Source organism: Hyperolius riggenbachi, chromosome 3 (genome assembly GCF_040937935.1).
Source record: "Hyperolius riggenbachi isolate aHypRig1 chromosome 3, aHypRig1.pri, whole genome shotgun sequence".
Lineage (NCBI taxonomy): Eukaryota > Metazoa > Chordata > Amphibia > Anura > Hyperoliidae > Hyperolius > Hyperolius riggenbachi.
In genome coordinates this window covers 169,572,627-169,597,118 of record NC_090648.1, presented here as the reverse complement: position 1 = coordinate 169,597,118, position 24,492 = coordinate 169,572,627, and the positions used below count along the sequence as shown (strand labels likewise).

Sequence of the window (24,492 nt, the reverse complement as noted above, 5' to 3'; positions counted from 1 at the left end):
TTGTTTCCAGTACAGGAAGAGTTAAGAAACTCCAGTTGTTATCTCTATGCAAAAAAGCCATTCATTTCTACGACTTTCAAAAGTCGTGGAGAGGGCTGTCTTCTGACTTTTATTATCTCAACTGTTTACTTTTTATCTGCTAGAGGAGAGGTCATTAGTTCACAGACTGCTCTGAAAGAATCATTTTGAATGCTGAGTGTTGTGTAATCTGCGCATATTAGAGAATGATGCAATGTTAGAAAAAACACTACATACCTAAAAAAATAAAAATATGGGAATATTATCTTTGCTGCTAATCTTCTAGTAATTATTCATAGTACACAACCAATTCATTATATCATATTTTTTTTTTCGCTTCAGTGTCTCTTTAAAGAGACCCTGTAACAAAAAAAAGTGCCCATGGGGGGGTACTTACCTCGGGAGGGGGAAGCCTCTAGATCCTATAGAGGCTTCCCCCGTCCCACGGTGGTCTTGCTGAGCCCCTCCGAAGCCACAGCCAACAATCTGTCAGGCTGTGGCACAGGCGCAGTAGTGCCTGCAATATTTACCTCCCTCGCTCCAGTGCAGGCGCAGTAGCAGCTCGGGATGAGGTGGGAATAGCCAATCCCAGTTGGGTCCACTCTACTGCGCAGGCGGTTTGTGTCTGCTGCGCAGGCGGCTTGCGTCTGCGCAGTAGAGCGAACCCAACTGGGATGGTATATTTCCGCCTTATCGAGAACTGCGCCTGCGCCGGGAAGGTAAATATTGCAGGTGCTACTGCGCCTGTGCCACAGCCTGACAGATTGTTGGCTGTGGCTTCGGAGGGACTCAACAAGACCATCGTAGGACGAAGGAGGATGGGGGAAGCCTCTATAGGATCCAGAGGCTTCCCCCTCCCGAGGTAAGTAAACCCCCCAGGGGCACTTTTTTTTGTTATAAGATTTTTCTTTAAAGAATACCCGGGGCTTCCTCCAGCCCTAGGAGCCTTTGTGTCTCTCGCCATTGTTCCACCTGCAACCACTTTTCTGGGGTCCCCTCTGTAGCAGCCATCATTCTCCCGTAGCCAGGAGCGTTCTGCTCAGGCTATATTGTGGCTGTGCAGAAGGTTTTCAGCTAGAGAGTGGACCACAGAGCAGTGGCTGAAGGTGGAACTGCAGGGACACAGAGGCTTGTAGAGGCTGGAGGAAGCCCCAGGTAAGTAAATCTGCTATCATGTTATTTGCCTCATGTAACCTTTAAAAGAAATGTATTATACTAACATGAGTTGTCTGGGTTCTGTCTTTAGTGGACACGGTGTTCTCTTGGAAGGATCATTGGTAGACTTCTCTCGCCATGCTATCACAGACGCTAAAGGGAAAAAGGTGAGGAGACATAGCAGTAAAGCTGATTGAGTTTGTATATAACATACAGGTAACTAGGGATGTCACGAACTGTTCGCTGGCAGCTAGTCGCTGTGTAGCTACCTTGGGCTACTTCCAGGTCAGCGAGGTCCATCAGAAGTGCGCTGGCCTGGAAGTGCGTGCCCAGAGAGTGTGTGATCGAGAACACGTACCATTGGGCCAGTGCCTGCACACTACTGATGGAGCTTTTTGACCCAAAAGTAGCCCCCCGGGAGAGCTACACAGAGACTGTTCGCCATCAACAGTTTGTGACATCCCTAATAGAGATGGCCCGAACGGTTCACCGGCAAACTTCCGTGGTTCGCGATCGTGGCAAATCGGGAACTTTTCCGGAAGATTGGTTCGCCCCCATAGTGCATCATGAGGGTCAACTTTGACCCTCTACATCACAGTTAGCAGGCACATTGTAGCCAATTAGGCTACACTCCCTCCTGGAGCCCCACCCCCCTTATAAAAGGCAGGCAGCGTCAGGCAGTGGACTCACTCGTGTGCCTGCAGTAATTAGTGAAGGAATAGCTGCTGTAGACTCTCATAGGGAAAGCTTAGTTAGGCTCTTGTAGGCTTGTTAACCTGCTCCTGACTGATTGTTATTGCTAAAAAAGCACCCCTCAACAGCTCTTTTGAGAGCTAATCTCCAATGATAAGTTCGTTGCTTCATTGTGGACAGACCAAATTTGATCAGCTGGACAGTCACTGTTCTGTCATTCGGCTACCTCAGCCCGGCGACCATATGGGCTGGAAAACCGCTATCGCCTGCACTCTGGCCATGGTGCCCACCAGTCCAGCACGGCTGTCACTACGCAAACAGCTGTTTGTGGTGCGTTACACAGTGAGTTTGGTGTGTCAGTGTGAAGCAGTACACTACACAACCTGATTGATGTATACACATGCAAGATGTTTTAAAGCACTTTAGGCCTGCAATTTAGCATTCAATGTGATTTCTGCCCTTAAAACGCTGCTTTGCGTCAAATCCAGATTTTGCCCGGGGACTTTTGGCGTGTATCCCACTCCGCCATGCCCCCCTCCAGGTGTTAGACCCCTTGAAACATCTTTTCCATCACTTTTGTGGCCAGCATACATTTTTCTAGTTTTCCAAGTTCGCCTCCCCATTGAAGTTTATTGCGGTTCGTGAAAGTTTGCGCGAACCGAACTTTCGCGGGAGGTTCGCGAACATAATATCGGAGGTTCGGGCCATCTCTAATCCCTAATCATAACTTGCTTAACCTGTTACCACCACCCCACTTCTTTCCACAGCCTTAAATTACAACTGCTTTAACTAGTTCCCCGCCCGCGTACAGTATATCTACGCTCCTTTGGACTTCACTTCCCCGCCCGGAGCGTAGATATACGCACCCCCCGCCGGTGCTGCCGCTGTCCGCGCTCCCGCTCGCACTCCCGCTGGTAATCACGCCACTGCCCGCTCGCCCGGAGATCAATGAACGGGAAAATACATTCCCGTTCGTTGATCTCTGCCCCCAGCAATGATCGGCTGCTTTCCGCTGAGCAGCGCGATCATTGTAAAAGAAAAAAAAAATCCCAGCCTCTTTATACTTCCTCCGAGCGTCAGGAAGGACGCTTGGAGGTCGCATTACTGTTGCCATCTTGTGGCCAAATAGTAAAACTACACCCTAAACTATTTTTCACATACACATACATTACTTATACAGAAAAAAATTAACTCATTACCTCCCACATTCCCCATTTTTTTTTTTTTTTTTGTAATTAAAAAAAAGAAAAATTTACAATTAAAAAAAAATACATAAATAGTTACCTTAGGGACTGAACTAGGCCTGAACGATTTTAGGAAAAGATTGAATTGCACGATTTCTGCCAGAAATTGCGATTTCGATTCGATTCACGATTTTCTTCAAAATCAAGCTTTAGTACTAAATTTACAATGTACAGTAACATTTGCAAAAATGCATTGTCAGAAAATGACATCATACTATCTAATTGATAGTATGATGTCATTTTCTGTCATTTTTGTAAATGTTACTGCAGTAACATTGTGAAGCTGTTATTAATCCTAGCCAATAAAAATTGTGCCTAGTTTCAGGCTTGATGACTGGCTGAACAGTGACTGACAGGCCAGTGCTGAGTCTCAGAGACCTTAAGGAAGGACTCTAATCCTAGTAGCCTAGCTGATTAAGTAGTGTACTAACAGTGTGGTGCAGGGGCGTAGCTAGAAACCATGGGGCCCCATAGCAAAATTTTAGTTGGGCCCCCCCAAAAAATTAAGCACTTCTTCGCCCCCTTTCACCCACCCCAGCTCTACATAGCCAGTATGCCTTCCCCTTAGCCCCACCTCAACTGTTGGTAGTACTCAAATCAAAGTAGCCAGATGTAACATTCCCTTCCCATCCCCAAGCACAGTACGCGGATGGAGCATTAGCTCCCTTTTCCACTAGCCACGAGCCGCTTAAATAATCTGTTTGCTGGCGTTTTGCAGAGGACAATCGGCAATGAAATTAATGAACAGTAAATGGTGATCCAGTCTCACTAAGTAAATATAAGCAGGGTGTTTAAGTTTTGTTGCAATAAAGCAGAGGAGTAGGTGAGATAACTATGGAAAAGATCAGAGTGGAGGAGAAAACAGCCCATTTAATTACCTGGAGAGCAGTTTGAAAGTAAGGCCAGGACAAGACAGGCATCACCACTTCAGAGGAATGCATCCGAGTTATAATTGATTTACAGCTTGGTTTACAGCCCAACGCTGCTAAACAGCTCTGTTTCTGAAGTCTATGGGATCCCCGGCAGCTTTACAGATGATTAGGGCAGCTGATTACAGCTGACTAGTAATCTCCTAACCCCTTACTCCAGAGCTGGAGCTGTACTGTCCTGTGTGATGTCGCCGCAGATCAGTAGGTCTGTGTGCGCACTGGGAGACGCATCAGGTTAGGAGGCAGAGAAGCCAGAACTCCGGCAAGTTGGTAGATAAGAGAGTCAGGGGGAGACAGATTACAGGACCTAAGCAACAGTAAACTGCATTGGAAGCTGGGACAGGCAGACCGTCTGCCCGCCTTCCGTACTATTGAAGACGCAAAAATGTAACTTGGGGAGTGGAGCAGCTTAGCTAGTGAAACAACTACACTGCCGACAGACCTGGAGGCTCACAGAGAAGAGGTCTCCGATGATTAAGTGGTGCATGAGACACTGATACTACAAAAGGCACCGGAGGAAGCGGATCACATGACAAAAGAAAATCCGCTCTGAGCATCAGGGAGCCCGCAGCGTAGGCGGAGCTGTACAGAGTAGGCTCAGCTTCTGCCAATCACTGCATCTTCATGGTATGACGGCGGTGGTAGGCGGAGCCGCACGGACAAGCACAGCTGGTGCCTGGAAAACCGTAGGTACTGACGATCCCTGTATCGTCTTTGCAGGAATCGCGGTTACGGTTTAAAACCGCCGAACCGTTCAGCCCTAGACTGAACTTTTTAAATATTTATGTCAGGAGGGTACCACACTGTTACTTTATAAACTATGGGCTTGTAATTAGGGATGGACGCAAAACTGAAAAAAATGCACCTTTATTTCCAAATAAAATATTGGCGCCAAACATTGTGATAGGGACATAATTTAAACAGTTTTATAACCGGGACAAATGGGCAAATACATTTCATGGATTTTAATGACAGTAGCATGCCTTATTTAAAAACTATAATGGCGGAAAACTGAAAAATGTTTTTTTTCCCAAATGTTTTCCTATTTTCCCATTAAAACACATTTAGAATAAAATAATTCTTGGCATAATGTCCCACCTAAAGAAAGCCTAATTGGTGGCGAAAAAAACAAGATATAGTTCATTTCATTGTGATAAGTAATGATGAAGTTATAGGGGAATGAATGTAGCGCTGAAAGGAGAAAATTGCTCGGATGCTGAAGGGGTAAAACCCCTCAGTTGGGAAGTGGTTAAGATATAAAAAAAATCCAAGACACAGGCTGAACACTATTAGCTGGGGTCAACCGTCAAAAGTTGAATACAGTATTTGTCTTCTCTTGTAGCTGGCACAAGGCTGGCTGCCATTAAGGCTCTAGATGATACCTTACAGACTGGGAAACAGGACTCATTTGTCATTGTAAAGAGTACTGACTTGTTGACAGCATTTTGGATCACCACTGCCTAAGAATTTAAAGATGCAGCAGATTTTAGGATATGTATGATGTTTTTGTTTTGTTTAGTTTTGTTTATACATCCCCCCCCCCTTTGTACAGATTAACAGCGTTTCCCCACTTGTGAGCTGCACAGGGAAACGCTGCCTATTTGTAACAAGGCTTGCCGTCCAGATGGCAGAACGGGAGCCAAGGCCGAATTGGAAAAAGCCTGGGCTTCCAGTGGAAATAAGCCCTAACAGATTTGTCTGTTTTTTGTTGTTTGACAAAAATCCCTTTTTAGAGCAGTAAATAATATATATATATACAAATAATTTGTATTAGTGCAATGTTCTCCACATAATTTTTTTCCAGCTGGGTGGCATGAAAAAGTAGCCGGGTGGCATGAAAAAAAAGCCTGGTGGGGCGCAATGAGTGCCTGCACTTCTCTGCACAATTCTGCTTACAGCAGAGGAGACGGTGAGCCGATGATAGCCAGGTGCTCACCAAAACTAACCGGGTGGACCACCCGGCTAAAAGAGCCTGGGGAGAACACTGTAGTGATCTTGCTAGCAAGTCATGTTAGTATTGAGGCAGGATGAGCACACACAGAAAGCTGATGTCTGTTTCCACGGCATTTAGAGTAGAGTCAGAGCAGAGGCGGTTGGATTGTCACATTTCAGATAGCGTGTTTCGCGCAGTACATATGTCTGTTTATTTTTTTCACTTGCAAGAAATCCTCTCCATCTCTGAAGACATTTGTGGAGGATTTGGCAGCCTGTTCTCAGACATGTCTAATGAAGGCTGACAGTTGTGAACGAGCGTAAACAACACAGCCGATTCTTGGTTCACAAATAACACACAAGCCCATCTGATGCCTTTAATGCTGGTAATTCTATTTTCTTCCACTGGATCTGAAATAGGAACTGCTCCGACATAGAAGATATTTTTCCACAGTAACTATTTATAAATAGCTGAGGAAGTGGAGCAGTCTGTTTTTATACTCTGACCAGTAATTGAAAAATGGCTGTTATCTGCAATACTGTTTTTCTTTCCCTTCAGTTTTATGATGAAGACTTTTTTCAGGAATCGATGATTTGCAGATTAGATTTGTTCTAGAGATTAGGAGCACCACCCAGCAACAGATTGTGGGGTGCAACCTCCTGATTCGTTGCTGAGATTTTTACTCACTCCCTGACTGTACTTGAGACCTTCTTTGAGCTTTGTAGCTACAGTATAACATGAAAACTGGTACTCCCAGGACAGGAAACCGTGTCAAACACAAAGCAAATGATTACTCCAAGACAGCAACTTGCCATTTAAATTGGTCCACAGACAGCCTGTCAGCCAATAAATAGATGCAAATACTTGCACTTGTGTCTGCAGTACCAAATCTAGCAAGAGCTGAAACGGACGGCCAACTTTGGGTACCTGGAGTTAGTGGGTTTATAAACTGAGGAGTCGTACTTGGATGATTTTTGTACCGACTCCATAACCCAGTTAAAAAACATGTTGGAATTCTAAAACTTGGTGCAAAATTTAGACTTACCGGTATTTTACTTGAAATAATCTGTACAGATTGTTTTAGGCAGCAGTTTTAGGGCAATTCCTGTATGTACATGTTGTTACATAAGCAGCATGCACTGCTTCATGGAATGGAGAGGTAACAGGCAACAGCTTGTTCAAGCAGCATCAGGCTGCAGTAACCTTTTAAGTTTTTTTCTTTGGGGGAGGGGGACCATGTCCTCCCTTCCACAAGGCATTGTGGTTCAGCACATCATCGATTTTGAAAGGGGACAGCTGAACAGTGGTCACATGACTGCAGCTGTTTACTGGGAAAGTTATCAATTGACAGGTATTTAACCTTTTTACGCGCCACACATGAGTTATGTAGAATTTAACAGCGTGCAATGGCGCCACTGACAAGTATACCATATGGTCATTCGACTTTGGGCTATACAAGAATTTCAGAGTAAAAGTCCTCTGCTATCTCTCCTGGCTTCCAAAACGCTTTAATGGGTGAGAGAAATTACTACACTGCCTACTACTAACTTGAGCCTAATTATTAGAATTGCACACTTCACTGTGTGATATTGTTACTCTTTTTTCGTTTTTTCATCACAAAGCGATTGTGTACTGCACGTGACCTTTTCTTCTTTTTTGTGTGTGGCTTTGAAACTGTGACAAACAACAATAAATAGAAAGGTATTACAGTGATGTCTAACCTTGGCACTCCAGCTGTAACAAAACTACAAATCCCATCATGCCTCTGCCTCCCTAAGTTATGCTTAGAGCTGTCAGATTATTGCAATGCCTCATGGGACTTGTAGTTCCACCACAGCGGTAGTGCCAAGGTTGGCCATCACCAGTATAGAGGGTATCAGGTTAATAACATTTTAGGCTGTTCAATGGCTCTCAAGAGAGTCGTTACTTTGTGAAATGGGCATCAAATACCATTTTATGTACATGAAATACTGTAAATTTGTTAAAATTGCATGTTCACGTTCTAATATATTGTGTTTTATATAAAAGGAATAACATAAAAGAAAAATGATTAAAGCCAATATATGATCCAAGCAATATATTGTACATGGAGCTGGTTCTATTCCTAGTTATTGCTTAACTGTTTGCCACAAAACATGCTATCCACACGCTAAAATGTATGTTGTTGAATTGCTGGTCTGTATTAAATAGTTCTGTTTTTGGTGCTAGGAACGCTGGTATATCCTGTACCTGAGGCCTGATAGGATACATCGTAGAAAGTTTGACAGTAAAGGAAATGAAATTGAGCCTAACTTCAGTGACACAAAGAAGGTGAACACTGGCTTCCTCATGTCTTCTTTCAGTAGGTATTACATTTGATTCATTTTAATCATAAATTGCCATAAAATGTGTTTATACAGTATAGTTGGCAAACCCCAACATATTTGCCACAGGAGCTAGCCTGGTGGGCCATTCAGTCATGCTTTCCTTAATTTGCATATAGGACCACAACAGCTCAGTCTGAACTAATCACAATAGCATTTGTCCTGCGTCCACTGGGGTAAGTATGGTTCCCTTTCATAGAAAACAGAAATGTGCCTTCTTAAAACATAGAGTATTTGTGATTTAATCAGTTTGGAATGAGCTCTGAGTGGCCCACAGTGCATCACTGCTGAATATGCAAATCATCCCTTTGTTGTCCCCTGATAGCTAAACACAACTCCAGAACCACTGGAATGCAATGATTTGTGAGCTTGTTAATTGTACAGAACCACACTAATTTGTTTTTAGTACTAATAACAAGCTGATGCATCATTGCATTCCAGCTTTCTGGAGATGTGTTTAGCTTACAAAGGCAACAAAGGGATGATTAGCATATTCAGTAGTGATGCATTGTGGGAGACCTCATATTCTCACACCGACCTAAATAATCGCAAATACCTTCTGTTTTAAGAAGGCAAATGACTGTTTTGCATAGTGTTTTTAGCCCTTTTTAGCCCCTTACACGTTTGTAGGAGTTCTGGTTCACCTTGAGCTTGCTGGACAATCTGTGACGTTCATAGAAAATTAAAGCTATTAGTTAAGACACAAAGGTGCATATTTATGAATTGTGAAATTTCCAACAAAATGCATAAGTTACAACTTCCCAATTCCTGCAACCGGTTTAGATCTGACTTATAGTTTTTGGGTTTTTTTTTTCCTCTGAGGAGCAAAGGGAAGTCTGGCTACAGCAGTTTCTGTGTGTACTTTGGAAAGCCCTTATGGTTTTGACATTTGTAAGTTTATAGGGTTGCAGGAAAATATTGTCATAAAAATGGAATGGGAAGTCCCCACAGCTTTGGCTAATGCAAAAAAAATCTTGGTGTGCCCAGCCAGTTTTGAAGGGCCAAACAGCACTGGTGTACACAGGTGAAAGGAATTATGCAAAGTTTTGTTTCACCTGCTGGTGGCAGTATTTAATTATACTGTAGCGGTCTTCCTGCTTCACCTACAGGTGATGTCCGATGTACCTGCATTGTCTTGGACTTTTATTTCCCACCAGTAGGTGGCTTTGTGCAGTTATGAGCCGTAGGTGGGCTCACAAAAAAAATAAAAATAAAAGGTCGGCTACTTGATCTGGGGGGCTGAATGGATCGGGTAGCCGCAAAAAACGCTGCTCCTGTGGGCCACACTGGCCCACTTTCACTTTCGTGACCTTTGGGTCACAACACTGGAATGAGAGACTGTTTCTCATTCACAGCATGCAGGGAGGCGGCAGGGCAGCTCTGGAAATCCTGTAGGAACGCCTATGGCGGGCGTTTTAAACTGGGAATCCCTCTCCCCTATGTTTACCTCAGAGATATCGACAAATATTGTCGCTAATCACATGGGGCCAAAGTGCAGCGGAGGGAGACAGATAGCGGCGGTGTGGGGACACAGAGGCATGTCATTAGGCATCTGCCCCCCCCCCCCCCACCACCACCACCACCACCACTGGTTCTCTTTAAGCCAATCATGACAAAAGACTTGTGAGCTCCCTATTTCAGGACTCCACCCTCAATGGGACTTAACTAGAGCTGCACAGTGTACTAGAATCCTATTTGCTGCTGTGGTTCCTGTGCTTCTGGACCTGCCTTGTTCTGATTAGATGGGGCCAATCAGATGGTAATATTTTCCATTCGCCTGCAAATAGTATGCAGCTTGGAATCAGGCCAGTCAAAATCAGCAGGAAGTGCACTTGTTTAGCCTAATTCCAAACTACATATAACATATGTGACATTTTCATGCAAACTGGATTTATATTCATGGTCTGGTAATTTTTGGGGATGGGACTGTATTGGTGCTAGCCGAGTCACCCCTTATTTAGTTACTGTGGTAGAAAGCGAAAAAAATAAGAGAAAACTATGTCACATTTGCTTTTTCTTTTTAAAATTATATACAACTGCTTTTTAAAATGTTTTCTCCCCCAAGTCTTGTAGTTTGATTGCAGGCTGTTTTGGAGAGGCTAATTTGCAGGCCTATACTTCTTACGCAAAATCACCAGTGTGGGGGAGCTCCCAATTTCAATAAGACTTGTGGTGTGCCACAGCCTTGGGTCACGGTATCAGTGGCCAATACATGCAAAGTCCACAGAGGCTGGCATCACCTTTCGTAAAAAATTAGCTCTTTATTGAAAACGTCTTGTTTTCAATAAAGAGCTAATTTTTTACTGAAGGTGGTGCCAGACTCTGTGGACTTTGTTCCATACTCTTGGCAGCATTTCAGAAGTGCCAGTACTAATAATTAACACTTGGTGCTGGGGATGGCATGTCTTAAGGTCCATACCCATACATTTCATCTGTCAAAATGACAAATGAACGATTGTTCCACTTGAGATCATGTAACTATCTTTTATGGGGAGACTGGTAAATGACAGTTAGTGTATGACAATGTTCATGCGTTTTGAAACAGTCATGATGGATCAAATTGGATCAACTTGTTCAACATGCCCCATGTGTACAGACCTTTCATTAATGTTTTTGCTAAAGGCTATGGAACTTTCTCCTGCATCCTTCTTCGTTTAACAATCCTATCATTGGCAATTTACTTGTGGGCTATTGCTGTTGTCTACATCCTTTCACTAAAGATCTTTTGTGTAAAAATTGTGGATGCTGCATTCATTGGCAGTTCCCAGCAATTCAATCTTGCAGTGGGTATTTGGCGTAACCATTTATGGCTACCCAAGAATCCTTATGTCTTGTTCAAATAAACTGACAGTGAGATTTTTTGTGAGTTGTCACCTACAATGGACTTGCTTCTCTTCCTCAACAACTCGTCTTGCAATTAAGTTACATGACTGAAAATGAAGATACTGCACACAATTAAAGTTGAAATAGACATAGTTTACTAAAAGGGACAGCTAACCTAGATATTGCAGTCCTAAGTCATATATCACAGTTCTGATTTATGTGTTTATATGTAAGTATGCTGTAGTAAAGCTTGACATGAATCCTTGCCATGTATACAGCTAAAATGAAAGGATTGTCTTTTCCTCAGAAGTAGTAGATTTCCCTTTATAGAAGTGGTTCAGATAGCGCAACCCCCACCCTGTCAGAATGCTTGAAATACATAGTGGGCTAGTTGGATTAGCGGCTGTGGGAGGGCAACACCTTGTTGGCTCTCTTTATGCATTTTTTATGTGTGTAAATACACTTCACCCAAACAGGATGGAGAACAACAAAAAGAAAAAAAATCCCTATTACTGCTTGTCTGCCTGAAATCCTCAAGGGTTCTCCAGTAACACAATGATGCCACGTTGTTTTCCTTTTTCAAGGCTGCTATAGGCATTGCTGCCTTCAGTGATAATGTCACTTGCTCCTCTTAGATCTTAAAAGAAAGGTTAACAGGACAGTCAGCAATGATCTGATGTAGTGGTTGCCTCCCTGTATAGAATAGTGTCCCTTTACTTACTGATAAACTAAAGGAGAACATGTGCATCTTGTTTTTTGCTGTTTAAGAAATGAAGATAACCTAGAAAGTCCATCCACATAAGTCTAATAAATCATCCATATAACTCACTTGGGCACGTGATTACCAATCTGAGCTGCGGATTTCCGTTCCGAGTCTGACTCGGGATTACGCTAAGGAGGTGTCCTTTAAGATAAAAGCATAGCCTCAGCAGCATCTTTAATCGTAGTATGTCTATGATGGTCTCTGTAAACCGAACTCCCCCTCACTAAGTGATGCTCCACTTACAGGCAGCTGTGGAGTTCTTCCTTACTTGTGCAAGCAATGCAGAAAGTTGTCTGCTTGCCAGCAAGGGTAATGTGATGTGCTTGCTAGAAGAAAAAGCACTGTAGTGAAAAACCTCCACAGCTACCTGGTAAGTAATATCTTATTCCAAGAAATGAAAGGTAGTCCAGAGGGCATATTGTTGGCAGGGAAATACATGAGTTGGATTTGGAATGGTTAAAAGGACTACTACCAGTATGATAATTTGTTACCTTACTTTGTCACTAGAGGTGGAAGCAAAAGGTGAAACGGACAGACTGTCCACAGAGGAGCTGAAGCAACTCATCAACAAAGAGGAGCTAGGGAAAATAAGTGAAAGATTCCTCCCCAAAGACGCTGTGGCCTTCTGGCTCCCAGAATCTGAAATGGAGAAGACGGAATTAGAGATTGGTGAAAAGTTACGAGTGAAGACTATTGGAGATGGGCCTTTTTTGTGTATGTTCTTATGTTTTCCTATAAAGTGAAGAGATGATCTATGGGATGCTATTCATTCTGGCTTTCATCAGCCTGGTGGAAGAAGATGGGGAAGCCTCTGGACTATCCAGAGACTTTCCTCTAAAGGACAACTGTAGTGAGAAGTAAATGGAGGCTGCCATATTTATTTAATTTCAAACAATAACAGTTGCCTGGCTATCCTGCTGCTGTAGTGTCTGAATCACACCAGAAACAAGCATGCAGCTAATCTTGTCAGATCTGACAATAATGTCAGAAACACCTGATCTGCTGCATGCTTGTTCAGGGTCTATGGCTAAAAGTATTAGAGGCAGAGGATCCGCAGGATAACCATTCAACTGGCGAAAAAGAAATACATTTGGCAGCCTCCACATACCTCTCGCCTCAGTTGTCCTTTAAGTATCTATCTTTTACTTCTTGTGCTTTTTTTTTCCCATGACAAGTACACTTTAATGCACGTACTAACACACACACACTTCTTAATATCAAGTTGCAAAACAGCCAGTTCACACAAGGACCATGACCCAGCGAACCTGATGGGTAACTAGTTAACCACTTCCCGACCGCCCCCAGCCGATGGGCGGCGGCAAAGTCCGGGCCCAAACGACCGCAATACGGCCATCGGCGGGGGCGGCTGTGGGTGTTGCTATGCGGCGATCGCGTCATTCGTGACGCAATCAGCCGCTGGGGACTGGCTCCGCCCCCCGTTCGCTGTAACCCGCCGGCCGTTCGGAAGCGCCGGCGGGTTACTAGCACCCGGATCGCCGCATGAACTTGGTATAATAGGCTTTGTAATGTATACAAAGCCTATTATACTGGCTGCCTCCTGCCCTGGTGGTCCCAGTGTCCGAGGGACTACCAGGGCAGGCTGCAGCCACCCTAGTCTGCACCCAAGCACACTGATTTCCCCTCCCCCCCCCCCCCCCTGCCCCATGATCGCCCACAGCACCCCTCAGACCCCCCCTGCCCACCACCCAGACCACTGTTTGCACCCAGTCACCCCCCTAATCACCCATCAATCACTCCCTGTCACTATCTGTCAACGCTATATTTTTTTTTAGTCCCTAATCTGCCCCCTACTCCCTCCTGATCACCCCCCCCCCACCCCTCAGATTCTCCCCAGACCCCCCCCCCCATGTACTGTATGCATCTATCCCCCCTGATCACCCGTCAATCACCCCCTGTCACTGCCACCCATCAATCAGCCCCTAACCTGCCCCTTGCGGGCAATCTGATCACCCACCCACACCAATAGATCGCCCGCAGATCCGACATCAGATCTCCTCCCAAGTGCAGTGTTTACATCTCTTCTCTCCTCTAAACACCCACTAATTACCCATCAATCACCCCCTATCACCACCTGTCACTGTTACCCATCAGATTAGACCCTAATCTGCCCCTTGTGGGCACCCAATCACACGCTCAGATTGCCCTCAGACCCCCCCTTATCAATTCGCCAGTGCAATATTTACATCTGTTATTCCCTGTAATAACCCACTGATCACCTGTCAATCACCTATCAATCACCCATCAATCACCCCCTGTCACTGCCACCCATCAATCACCCCCTGTCACTGCCACCCATCAATCAGCCCCTAACCTGCCCCTTGCGGGCAATCTGATCACCCACCCACACCAATAGATCGCCCGCAGATCCGACATCAGATCACCTCCCAAGTACAGTGTTTACATCTCTTCTCTCCTCTAAACACCCACTAATTACCTATCAATCACCCCCTATCACCACCTGTCACTGTTACCCATCAGATTAGACCCTAATCTGCCCCTTGCGGGCACCCAATCACCCGCCCACACCTCAGAACGCCCTCAGACCCCAGCCCTGATCACCTCGCTAGTGCATTGCTTGCATCTATTTCCCCCCTCTAATCACACCTTGAGACACCCATCAATCACCTCCTGTCACCCCCTAGCACACCTACCCATCAGATCAGGCCCTAATTTGCCCCGTGTGGGCTCCTGATCACTCGGCCAAACCCTCAGATCCCCCTCAGACCCCCTTCCGATCACCTCCCCAGTGCATTGATTGCATCTATTTTCCCCTTTAACCGCCCCCTGAGACACCCATCAATCACCTCCTGTCACCCCCCTAGCACTCCTATCCATCAGATCAGGCCCAATACATCCTGTCATCTAAGAGGCCACCCTGCTTATGACCGGTTCCACAAAATTTGCCCCCTCATAGACCACCTGTCATCAAAATTTGCAGATGCTTATACCCCTGAACAGTCATTTTGAGAAATTTGGTTTCCAGACTACTCACAGTTTTGGGGCCGTAAAATGCCAGGGCAGTATAGGAACCCCACAAGTGACCCCATTTTAGAAAGAAGACACCCCAAGGTATTCTGTTAGGTGTATGATGAGTTCATAGAAGATTTTATTTTTTGTCAAAAGTTAGCGGAAATTGGATTTTTATTGTTTTTTTCACAAAGTGTCATTTTTCACTAACTTGTGACAAAAAATAAAATCTTCTATGAACTCACCATACCCCTAACGGAATACCTTGGGGTGTCTTCTTTCTAAAATGGGGTCACTTGTGGGGTTCCTATACTGCCCTGGCATTTTAGGGGCCCTAAACCGTGATTAGTAGTCTAGAAAACAAATGCCTCAAAATGACCTGTGAATAGGACATTGGGCCCCTTAGCGCACCTAGGCTGCAAAAAAGTGTCACACATGTGGTATCGCCATACTCAGGAGAAGTAGTATAATGTGTTTTGTGGTGTATTTTTACACATACCCATGCTGGGTGGGATAAATCTCTCTGTAAATGGACAATTGTGTGTAAAAAAATTCAAAAATGTGTCATTTACAGAGATATTTCTCCCACCCAGAATGGTTATATGTAAAAATACACCACAAAACACATTATACTACTTCTTCTGAGTACGGCGATACCACATGTGTGACACTTTTTTGCAGCCTAACTGTGCTAAGGGGCCCAAAGTCCAATGAGTACCTTTAGGATTTCACAGGTCATTTTGAGACATTTGGGTTCAAGACTACTCCTCACGGTTTAGGGCCCCTAAAATGCCAGGGCAGTATAGGAACTCCACAAGTGACCCCATTTTAGAAAGACACCCCAAGGTATTCTGTTAGGTGTATGATGAGTTCATAGAAGATTTTATTTTTTGTCACAAATTAGCGGAAATTGATATGTATTTTTTTTTTCACAAAGTGTCATTTTCCGCTAACTTGTGACAAAAAAAAAATCTTCTATGAACTCACCATCCTCCTAACGGAATACCTTGGGGTGTCTTCTTTCTAAAATGGGGTAATTTGTGGGGTTCCTATAATGTCCTGGCATTTTAGGGGCCCTAAACCGTGAGGAGTAGTCTTGAAACGAAATTTCTCAAAATGACCTGTGAAATCCTAAAGGTACTCATTGGACTTTGGGCCCCTTAGCGCAGTTAGGCTGCAAAAAAGTGCCACACATGTGGTATCGCCGTACTCAGGAGAAGTAGTATAATGTGTTTTGGGGTGTATTTTTCCACATACCCATGCTGAGTGGGAGAAATATCTCTATAAATAGACAATTGTGTGTAAAAAAAATAAAACAATTGTCATTTACGGAGATATTTCTCCCACCCAGCATGGGTATGTGTAAAAATACACCCCAAAACACATTATACTACTTCTCCTGAGTACGGCAATACCACATGTGTGGCACTTTTTTGCAGCCTAACTGCGCTAAGGGGCCCAAAGTCCAATGAGCATCTTTAGGCTTTACAGGGGTGCTTACAATTAGGCACCCCCCAAAATGCCAGGACAGTGAACACACCCCACAAATGACCCCATTTTGGAAAGTAGACACTTCAAGGTATTCAGAGAGGAGCATAGTGAGTCCGTGGCAGATTTTTTTTTTTTTTTGTCGCAAGTTAGAAGAAATGGAAACTTTTTTTTTTTTTTTTTTTTGTCACAGTGTCATTTTCCGCTAACTTGTGACAAAAAATAAAATCTTCTATGAACTCACCATGCCTCTCACTGAATACTTTGGGGTGTCTTCTTTCCAAAATGGGGTCATTTGGGGGGTATTTGTACTATCCTGGAATTTTAGCCCCTCATGAAACCTGACAGGTGCGCAGAAAAGTCAGAGATGCTTGAAAATGGGAAAATTCACTTTTGGCACCATAGTTTGTAAACGCTATAACTTTTACCCAATCCAATAAATATACACTGAATGTTTTTTTTTTTATCAAAGACATGTAGCAGAATAACTTTCACGCTCAAATGTATAGGAAATTTTACTTTATTTGAAAAATGTCAGCACAGCAAGTTGAAAAAGTCATTTTTTTTGACAAAATTCATGTCTTTTTTGATGAATATAATAAAAAGTAAAACTCACAGCAGCAATCAAATAGCACCAAAAGAAAGCTGTATTAGTGACAAGAAAAGGAGGTAAAATTCCTTTAGGTGGTAGGTTGTATGACCGAACAATAAACCGTGAAAGCTGCAGTGGTCTGAATGGAGAAAAAGGCTCTGGTCCTTAAGGGGCGAAAAGACTGTGGTCCTCAAGTGGTTAACACCCGTTCCTCCAAATTCCACCCTAATATATACAGACTCAACAGACACCTGTGGTCACTTGTTACATGGTATATATGTGTAGCTTTACATATTAGGCCTTGAACTCGCTTGATCACATAGCACTGGACCGATCATAATACTAGACCAAAATAAATAATGCAAGTTGCACAATTGCTTGTACAAGTAATGATGATGGCCTATTACTAATCAGAGAAGCTGATTATCATAAAGTATTGTTAAAAAATTATGCTTGGTAGATGGCATTACATTAGCGATGTTAGCTACAAAATACAGGAGACGCACAATCGAAATCTAAATTAGATAGCGCTGCCCACGGCAGAGATGGGGTTAACTTACCTATCCTGTCTATGTAACGCCACTAGTTCCACCTTCCATGTTTAAAGGAGGAAGTAGTGGAGTTACGTGGACCACAAGTGGAATGCATCAGCTATAGGTGGCGTCATAGGTAAGTTAAACCTCCCCAGCCGGGGGCAGCGATATCTAATTTAAATTTCTATTAAGAGTAGCTAAGTACTCGTAGCTAACATCACTATGTTAGGTTTTTTTCTTCTAGGCATACTGAGTGTAATAACTAATTTGACTTTTACCCAATAATTTAATATTTGTAGATTATGATTGTGAAGTATTACCTTTATTGCTATAATTTAGGATTCTTTGGTTATCTGACTTGGTCAGTGGATGTAGGACTGTAGTTTGTCTCCAGTGTTCATTTTGTAACCACTTCTAGTTTGTATGCACACAAGTGTTAACCACTATCTCTGGGGTGACCTGAGCAGGGTGCAGTGTGATTGCAAAGTGATGGTGGGAGTTGAGACATCAGATATGCTACAATGAGCAATTTAGATGAATGTGCTTGGTGGGGTATTATTGTTTATGGATTCCCTGTGCATGTGGAGTAGCTGGGATATGTATGCTTGCAGTTAGAAAAACCTAAACTGAGGTCATCTGAACACACTACATAGGTAATTTGTGCCAGGGAAATGTGATACATGGGACACAAAACTCCTATGGTTGCTGTTTCTCACACATCAGATATATTTATGCATAAGACATGGATGTGATCATGTCATTGAAGATACTGGCAGTTGTAGGTTGAAAAAGAAGTGTAACTTGGCAGCTCATGGTTGCTTACATGAGGTGTTTAGTATTGTGGGAATACAGAGCTTTGGTTTAGTATGATTGGTGCAGCAGTCTTGGGGGTGAGTTCTTCACAACACATGGAATGCTTGACCAAAGTAACAGTTCTGTTCAGGACTAAAATAAAAAGCAATATGGGTGGAAATTATTAGAATTATGCATTTAATGAGCTCATGAAAAAGTACTTGACTTGACAAAGCACTTCCTTTAACAGCAGGTACTGTTTGAACTAGTGCTGGATTTTCAGTATGACCTTCAATGAAAGTAATTGTGTAACTAGTTCATAATGAACTTAGTGATTAACTCAAATATCTGTTCTTCTTCAGTCTCTTTAGCAAAGCTGGAAACCGGAACAGTGACAAAGTGTAATTTTGCTGGAGATGCACAGACTGGAGCCTCTTGGACAGACAATATAATGGCCAAGAAGTCTGACAGCGGCCCTACTTCTGAGCCCCGAGGCCAAGGCGATGGCGCAGAGGATGATGAATGGGTACAGTATAATCTCGTTATAGACTCTGGTATAGTAAACATTTGGTTATAGTAAACTACCTCTCCAGGTCCTGGCCAATCTCCATTATAAGTCTATGGGAGAAACGCCTGGTATAGTAAACTCTGATATAATAACACTTCTGTTATAGTAAACATGTTGTTTGGTCCATAAATGACGCTGACTTTGGATATAGTAAAAAGTGGGCGGAGCATGCCTCATATGTCAGTGTAAAACCCATGGTCGGCTGCTCTCTTCAGGCTGGTTGCAAGTGAGTTGATGTCTGATAACATTTGTAAGACAAGAAGAATGACCCTGGCTCTGGATATACAGTACCGTACAAATAAGCAGCCTGGGGAAAATGAGGAATGTGGATATAAACAAAGGAGGATGCAGTGTTACCACTCCCACTTTGCAATCACTGATAAAAGTATTACCACAGTCCTCCTATGGGATTGTACTCACTCCCGGGTGTCTCTTCCCTTGTTAGTGATGGTGCTCCTTGTAGTGTGTGGAGCGCAGTACAGGCTACTTTCACTTGTAGTACAGATCAGAGCCAGCCTTCTCTCTGCAAAACTAAGGAGAGTGCTAAGTTCAGCCAGTGGAGGTAGCGGAGCCATTTGCATTACAGATATGAGTGGCTTAGCATGATTGGCTGCATTTTGAGGAGAGGCTTCATGATTGGCTCAAGTGTGAGCAGAAAGTTTTTCACGACATGTGCTGAAAGTCCCACCTGCTAAGGTATCGGAGCCACTCACAGGAAGCAATTTTTAAAGAGCCCTGGATATTATTCCAGTGATTTGTCCAGAAGGGCTATGCAGCCCAAAGGTATACTTTACCTTGTAGTCCACCAAATGTGCAAGTGCTTGAACTGTACCTCCAATGGGAGGACAGAGTTGGTCCTTTGTAGCAGAGAATGTACCAGTGCATGCTGGGCCATTTCTAGGACAATTTCCGATATAGTAAACCAGTTTCCCTGGCCCCTAGAAGTTTATTCTAACAAGATTATACTGTATCAGAATTACATTTTATTGCAATGGGCAGTTTAAAGTGAACCCGAGGTGGGTTTTTTAAATCTTAAGAGGACACGGAGGCATGTTCTGTGCACAATCACATGCCTCTGTGTCTCTCTATTGCCGTCGCAAGTCTCCCGCTTCACCCCCCCCCCGGGCTCATCGGCTCCCCCGCCCCTGTCTCCTTCGCTCCCCACCTCTAAGTTTCCTCCAATCGGAAGCTAAGCCGTGACCCAGGATGTACTTCACTGAGTTATTCTATTTTCATTCAGCACTTACTATATATACTAGTGTATAAGCAGAGGTACCCACTTTCCCCTCAGAAACCAGGAAAAAAGGAATTGACTCGAGTATAAACCCCCTCCCCAGTATAGCCCCCTCCCCAGTAGCCAGATGTGCCCACCAGTATAAGTCAGCCCCCCTCCCCAGTAGCTAGGTGTGCCCCAAGGATGATACTGCTATGTCGCTAGGTGGTATCCTATATATGAGACACAGCGATTGCCACACTGGAAGACTCCACGATCATTGCACCGCTTGTATGCTCCGCTCGACAAGCCAGGGAACACAGGTAGTCTTGAGCAGCACACTGTACACCATTTTGCAGGGGATGGGGGGCACGGACACAGCAGGGAGCAAGCTGGCAAGAGCTGGATCACTAGTGCACAATCCTTAAGCTCTTCTGCCAGTTACAAAACCTGCTCCACCATCCGTCCTTTCTCACTGACTCACATATAAGCTAAGGGGGTAACTTTTCAGCACAGTTTTGTGCTGAAAAATTACTTAAAGGGACTCTGAGCACCTCTCATGGGCATGCCTTTAAGCCAGACGACTTCCAACAAAGTCGTGCTATGACCCCTCTGGAGGAGCCTCTTGCAATGGCCATGCGTGTCACTTCCTCTTCCTGCTTCATTCAGTGATGCACTTCTCTAACAGAGAAGACAGGGGTGACCCGGAAGTTATAACATAGCCAAGATGGCAGCCGCGATTCAAGCATCAAATGAAAGAGGAGAGCACAAGCTACAGAAATGTTTGCATCTTTAAACCTCCCTGGCGGTATGGACAGATAAACGTGCATACACATCAATACTCTCCTGCACTGTATACTAGACCCTTGCTTGACACATTTTGGCAAGTTACAGGGAAAAAAAAAGTTTTGAAAATACATTTGATCACTTTTTGCACAGAAATCCTGGGAAAATTGAACACCAGGGAGGTATTAAGGAGACTCTGAAGTCTCAAAAAAGTCTTTTTATTTAACAAATATGTTTAATATGTTAGCCCTAACTAAACCGCTGCATTCTCGACGCTGTACACTATCTAAATCCCCCCCAAACTTCCCGGGGGGCAATCCGGGCAGAGCTTCTGTGAGCGCGTCTGTCAGCCCGGATCACCGCCTCTCCCCGGCCCCTCTGTCTTCCTTCACTGAGAGGGGCGGGGGAAAGGCGGAGATCCGCCGCTGACATATGCATGTGAGGCAGGGCTGCAGTTTATAGCTCTGCCTCACACGGAAGCGCTTAGGGCAGCAAAATCCACGACCAAGAAAGTCGTGGATTTTGCAGGGGAGAGGGAGGGCGAGTTGGGGGATTTAGATAGTTTACAGCAGCAGGAATGCGGCAGTTTAGTTAGGGCTAATATGTTAACCACATTTGTTAAATAAAAAGATGTTTTTTTTGAGACTTCAGTGTCTCTTTAAGTACTTTGCAGTACTGGTCGGAGTCTTAAAGGCGTGCCAATGAGAGGTGCTCGGAGTCCCTTTAAAGCAGATGTGAATAGTAAAAAACAAAAACTTACCTAGGGCTTCTGCCAGCCCCTTGCAGCCTTCCTGTCCTGAGCCAGTCCTCTACGATTCTCCGTTCTCCCGCCGCCAGTTAGTTTCCGTTACCGTCATACCGTCTGTGCGCCTTGAGCCACTCGTATCTTTCTCTGCATTCCTGCCCGCAATAGCATCCTGCGCTAATAGCGTAGGACGCTATCGCAAGCGGGAACATAAAGAAAGGTATGCGTGGCACGGGGCGTGCAGGCGCAGTTGCCGTGTCAATGGTAACTAAACTGGCGGCGGGAGAACGGAAGACCGTGGAGGACCGGCGTGGGACAGGAAGGCTGTAAGGGACTGGCCGAAGCCCCAGGTAAGTGAAACTTTTTTTTTTTTTTTTATTACTATTCCGGGAGTAGATTGAGCTATAATTTCTCGCCCACCAATCTCCCGAGATATGCAGATGCTGTGGGCACTCTTGTTGTTATAATACCTGGCAAATGGAACTTCTGACCATGGATGGTCAAAAGAGGAGGAGGAGGTGTGGACGTTAGGGATTCCCATCGCCGGTTGTCGGAGGCACAGTATTGTTACTTGTTACACTGCTAGTTAAGAGTACTGCACAAAAATAACCTTGCCTGCTAAGTAGATAAAATGTGTAGTGAGAAGAAAGTCTGTTTTGGTCTGCTGTCCTTTTCTCTTGATTCAGTGTGTTTAGATGTGCGAGGAATTTTTATCATCAATAGGGAGGATAAGTGAGGGAAAAGTTTGGACACCCATGCTAGCTAGATAGTAGTCCTTTCTTGGACCACTTTTGGCAGATACTAACTATTTAGTACCCAGAACATCGCACTGATTGGTATACTGTATTATGGCATTACTGTCCTACACATATCTGTGCACCCTCCACTTACATTGTCAGAACATGTGGTGTTTCTGGTTTTTTTATGCATTAATATATTCATCTTTTTTTTTCCTCTAGGATGATTAAAATTGATTTTGTGTCTTTTGGAATTTTGCTGACAACACTACAAGAGGAATACAAAGTGCTCCCAGACTGAACAAGAATCCCTTGATTGTCTCCTCATTTTAGTAATAGCAAGATAGAAGCATCTTGTCATTTTTAATGTATTGTATCTGTGGCAACCTTTTACCTGCTGGGGTCTCTGCAGCAATAAACAATTACGTCTGTAAGAAGCCCTCATTAAGTGGATGCAGGTAATTTCCCACTAGATCTCCATATGGGATATGTTGGTATTGTTTAAAAAAAAAAAAAAAAAAAAAGCATGCAGCTAATCTTGTCAGATCTGACAATAATGTCAGAAACACCTGATCTGCTGCATGCTTGTTTTGGGTCTATGGGTAAAGGTATTAGAGGCAGAGGATCAGCAGGATAGCCAGGCAACTGGTATTGCTTAAAGGGTGATTAATATGGGGGCCTCCATATCCCTATTGCTTCAGTTGTTCTTTAAGAGCTTTGACAGACTAGACTCACTCAGAACTAATACAGAATCACCTGTCTTATATTCCTTTGGGTAGGAACACACTAGGCAGAATGGCATATTCATTTTCCACTATGTGCTATGGGACACGCACATGCGATTCTGCCTAGTGTGTTCCTACCCATTCAGTGAATCCAATCAGAGCCTGAGTTCACAGCTCAGTTCTGCCTGCCAAGGATGATTCCCCAGCAGTGGCGTAGCTAGAGATCATGGGGCCCCATACCAAAACTTTCATGGGGCCCTCATATGTAGGCACTCTTAAGCAATGCCACCTGCCCCTACCCTATGGATCAGCAATTTAATCAGCAATTTACATTCTCATGCAAATAACATTGCACATAGTTCATGGGCACTGAGACAAACTCAGAGGGGGGAGGAACACAAGAAAGTTAATAGTAAATACATTAACTACCTCCTGGGCCCCCTCTGCTCCAGGGCCCCATAGCAGCTGCTATGACTATTGCTACACCCTTGTTCCCTGGTCTTGACAAATTCCATTATAGAGAATGCACTAGCAGGACTCCACAACAGGATGGGCTACAGAAAGATATGGCAGAGGAATCTTAAAGGATACCACAGCTGAAAATAAGATTGCGGCAGTGTGTGGGGGATTACAAGTAAATACCTTTAACCCCTCCTGCCCCCCTCTGTCTGCCTCCGTTCGTTTAATATACCTCCCGGTGTCCAGCGACTTGATTGACCCCCCCCCCCCACCCAGACATACTGCGCCCTGTGCGCGTAGTATGTCCTCCCCTCTTCACTTTTGGCCGGCGCATAGCGATCGGCTCAGAAGCACACTGACCCCTCTGTCTACTCTGGGCTGCGTGTGCGCTCCATTACACCAAGCATCACATGATTAGCATGTGATGCTTGGTGTAATGGAGCGCACACGCAGCCCAGAGGAGAGAGCGGAATCGGTGTGCTTCTGAGCCGATCACTATGCGCCAGCCAAAAGTGAAGAGGGGAGGACATACTACGCACACAGGGCGCAGTATGTCTGGGTGGGGGTGGGGGGTCAATCAAGTCGCCGGACACCGGGAGGTATATTAGACGAACGGAGGCAGACAGAGGGGGGCAGGAGGAGCTAAAGGTATTTACTTGTAATCCCCCACACACTGCCGCAATCTTATTTTCAGCTGTGGTATCCTTTAACCACTTCACCCCCCCAGTGCTAAATTTCTCCGTCCCTCTGCGCACCGCTTCACCCCCAGGGACGGAGAAAGGCGCACTTGTTTATTTACTTGCTGGGAGTGGGCGGGGAACTCTCGCGCGCACTCCAGCCAGCCCGCACAGCAGGTGACTAATTGGATGTTAGGAACGAGCGTTCCTAAATCCAATTAGCCTCGCCGATTGCGAGTAGAATGAAGACGGCTTTAAACAAAAGCCG

The 24,492-nt window shown here is 44.4% G+C and overlaps 1 protein-coding gene across 1 annotated transcript in view; it reads left to right on the top strand.

Moving 5' to 3' along the window:
* ARPIN (actin related protein 2/3 complex inhibitor) overlaps positions 1 to 23,710 on the top strand; it is a 30,177-nt gene extending 6,467 nt beyond the window's left edge. The window contains exons 2-6 of the mRNA XM_068275240.1: positions 1,265 to 1,340; positions 8,181 to 8,313; positions 12,429 to 12,635; positions 18,677 to 18,840; positions 22,586 to 23,710. Of these exons, the coding sequence (XP_068131341.1) occupies positions 1,265 to 1,340; positions 8,181 to 8,313; positions 12,429 to 12,635; positions 18,677 to 18,840; positions 22,586 to 22,594 (589 nt within the window). The 3' untranslated portion in view covers positions 22,595 to 23,710. The remainder of the gene's footprint in view (positions 1 to 1,264; positions 1,341 to 8,180; positions 8,314 to 12,428; positions 12,636 to 18,676; positions 18,841 to 22,585) is intronic.
* The last annotated feature ends 782 nt before the right edge of the window (positions 23,711 to 24,492 follow it).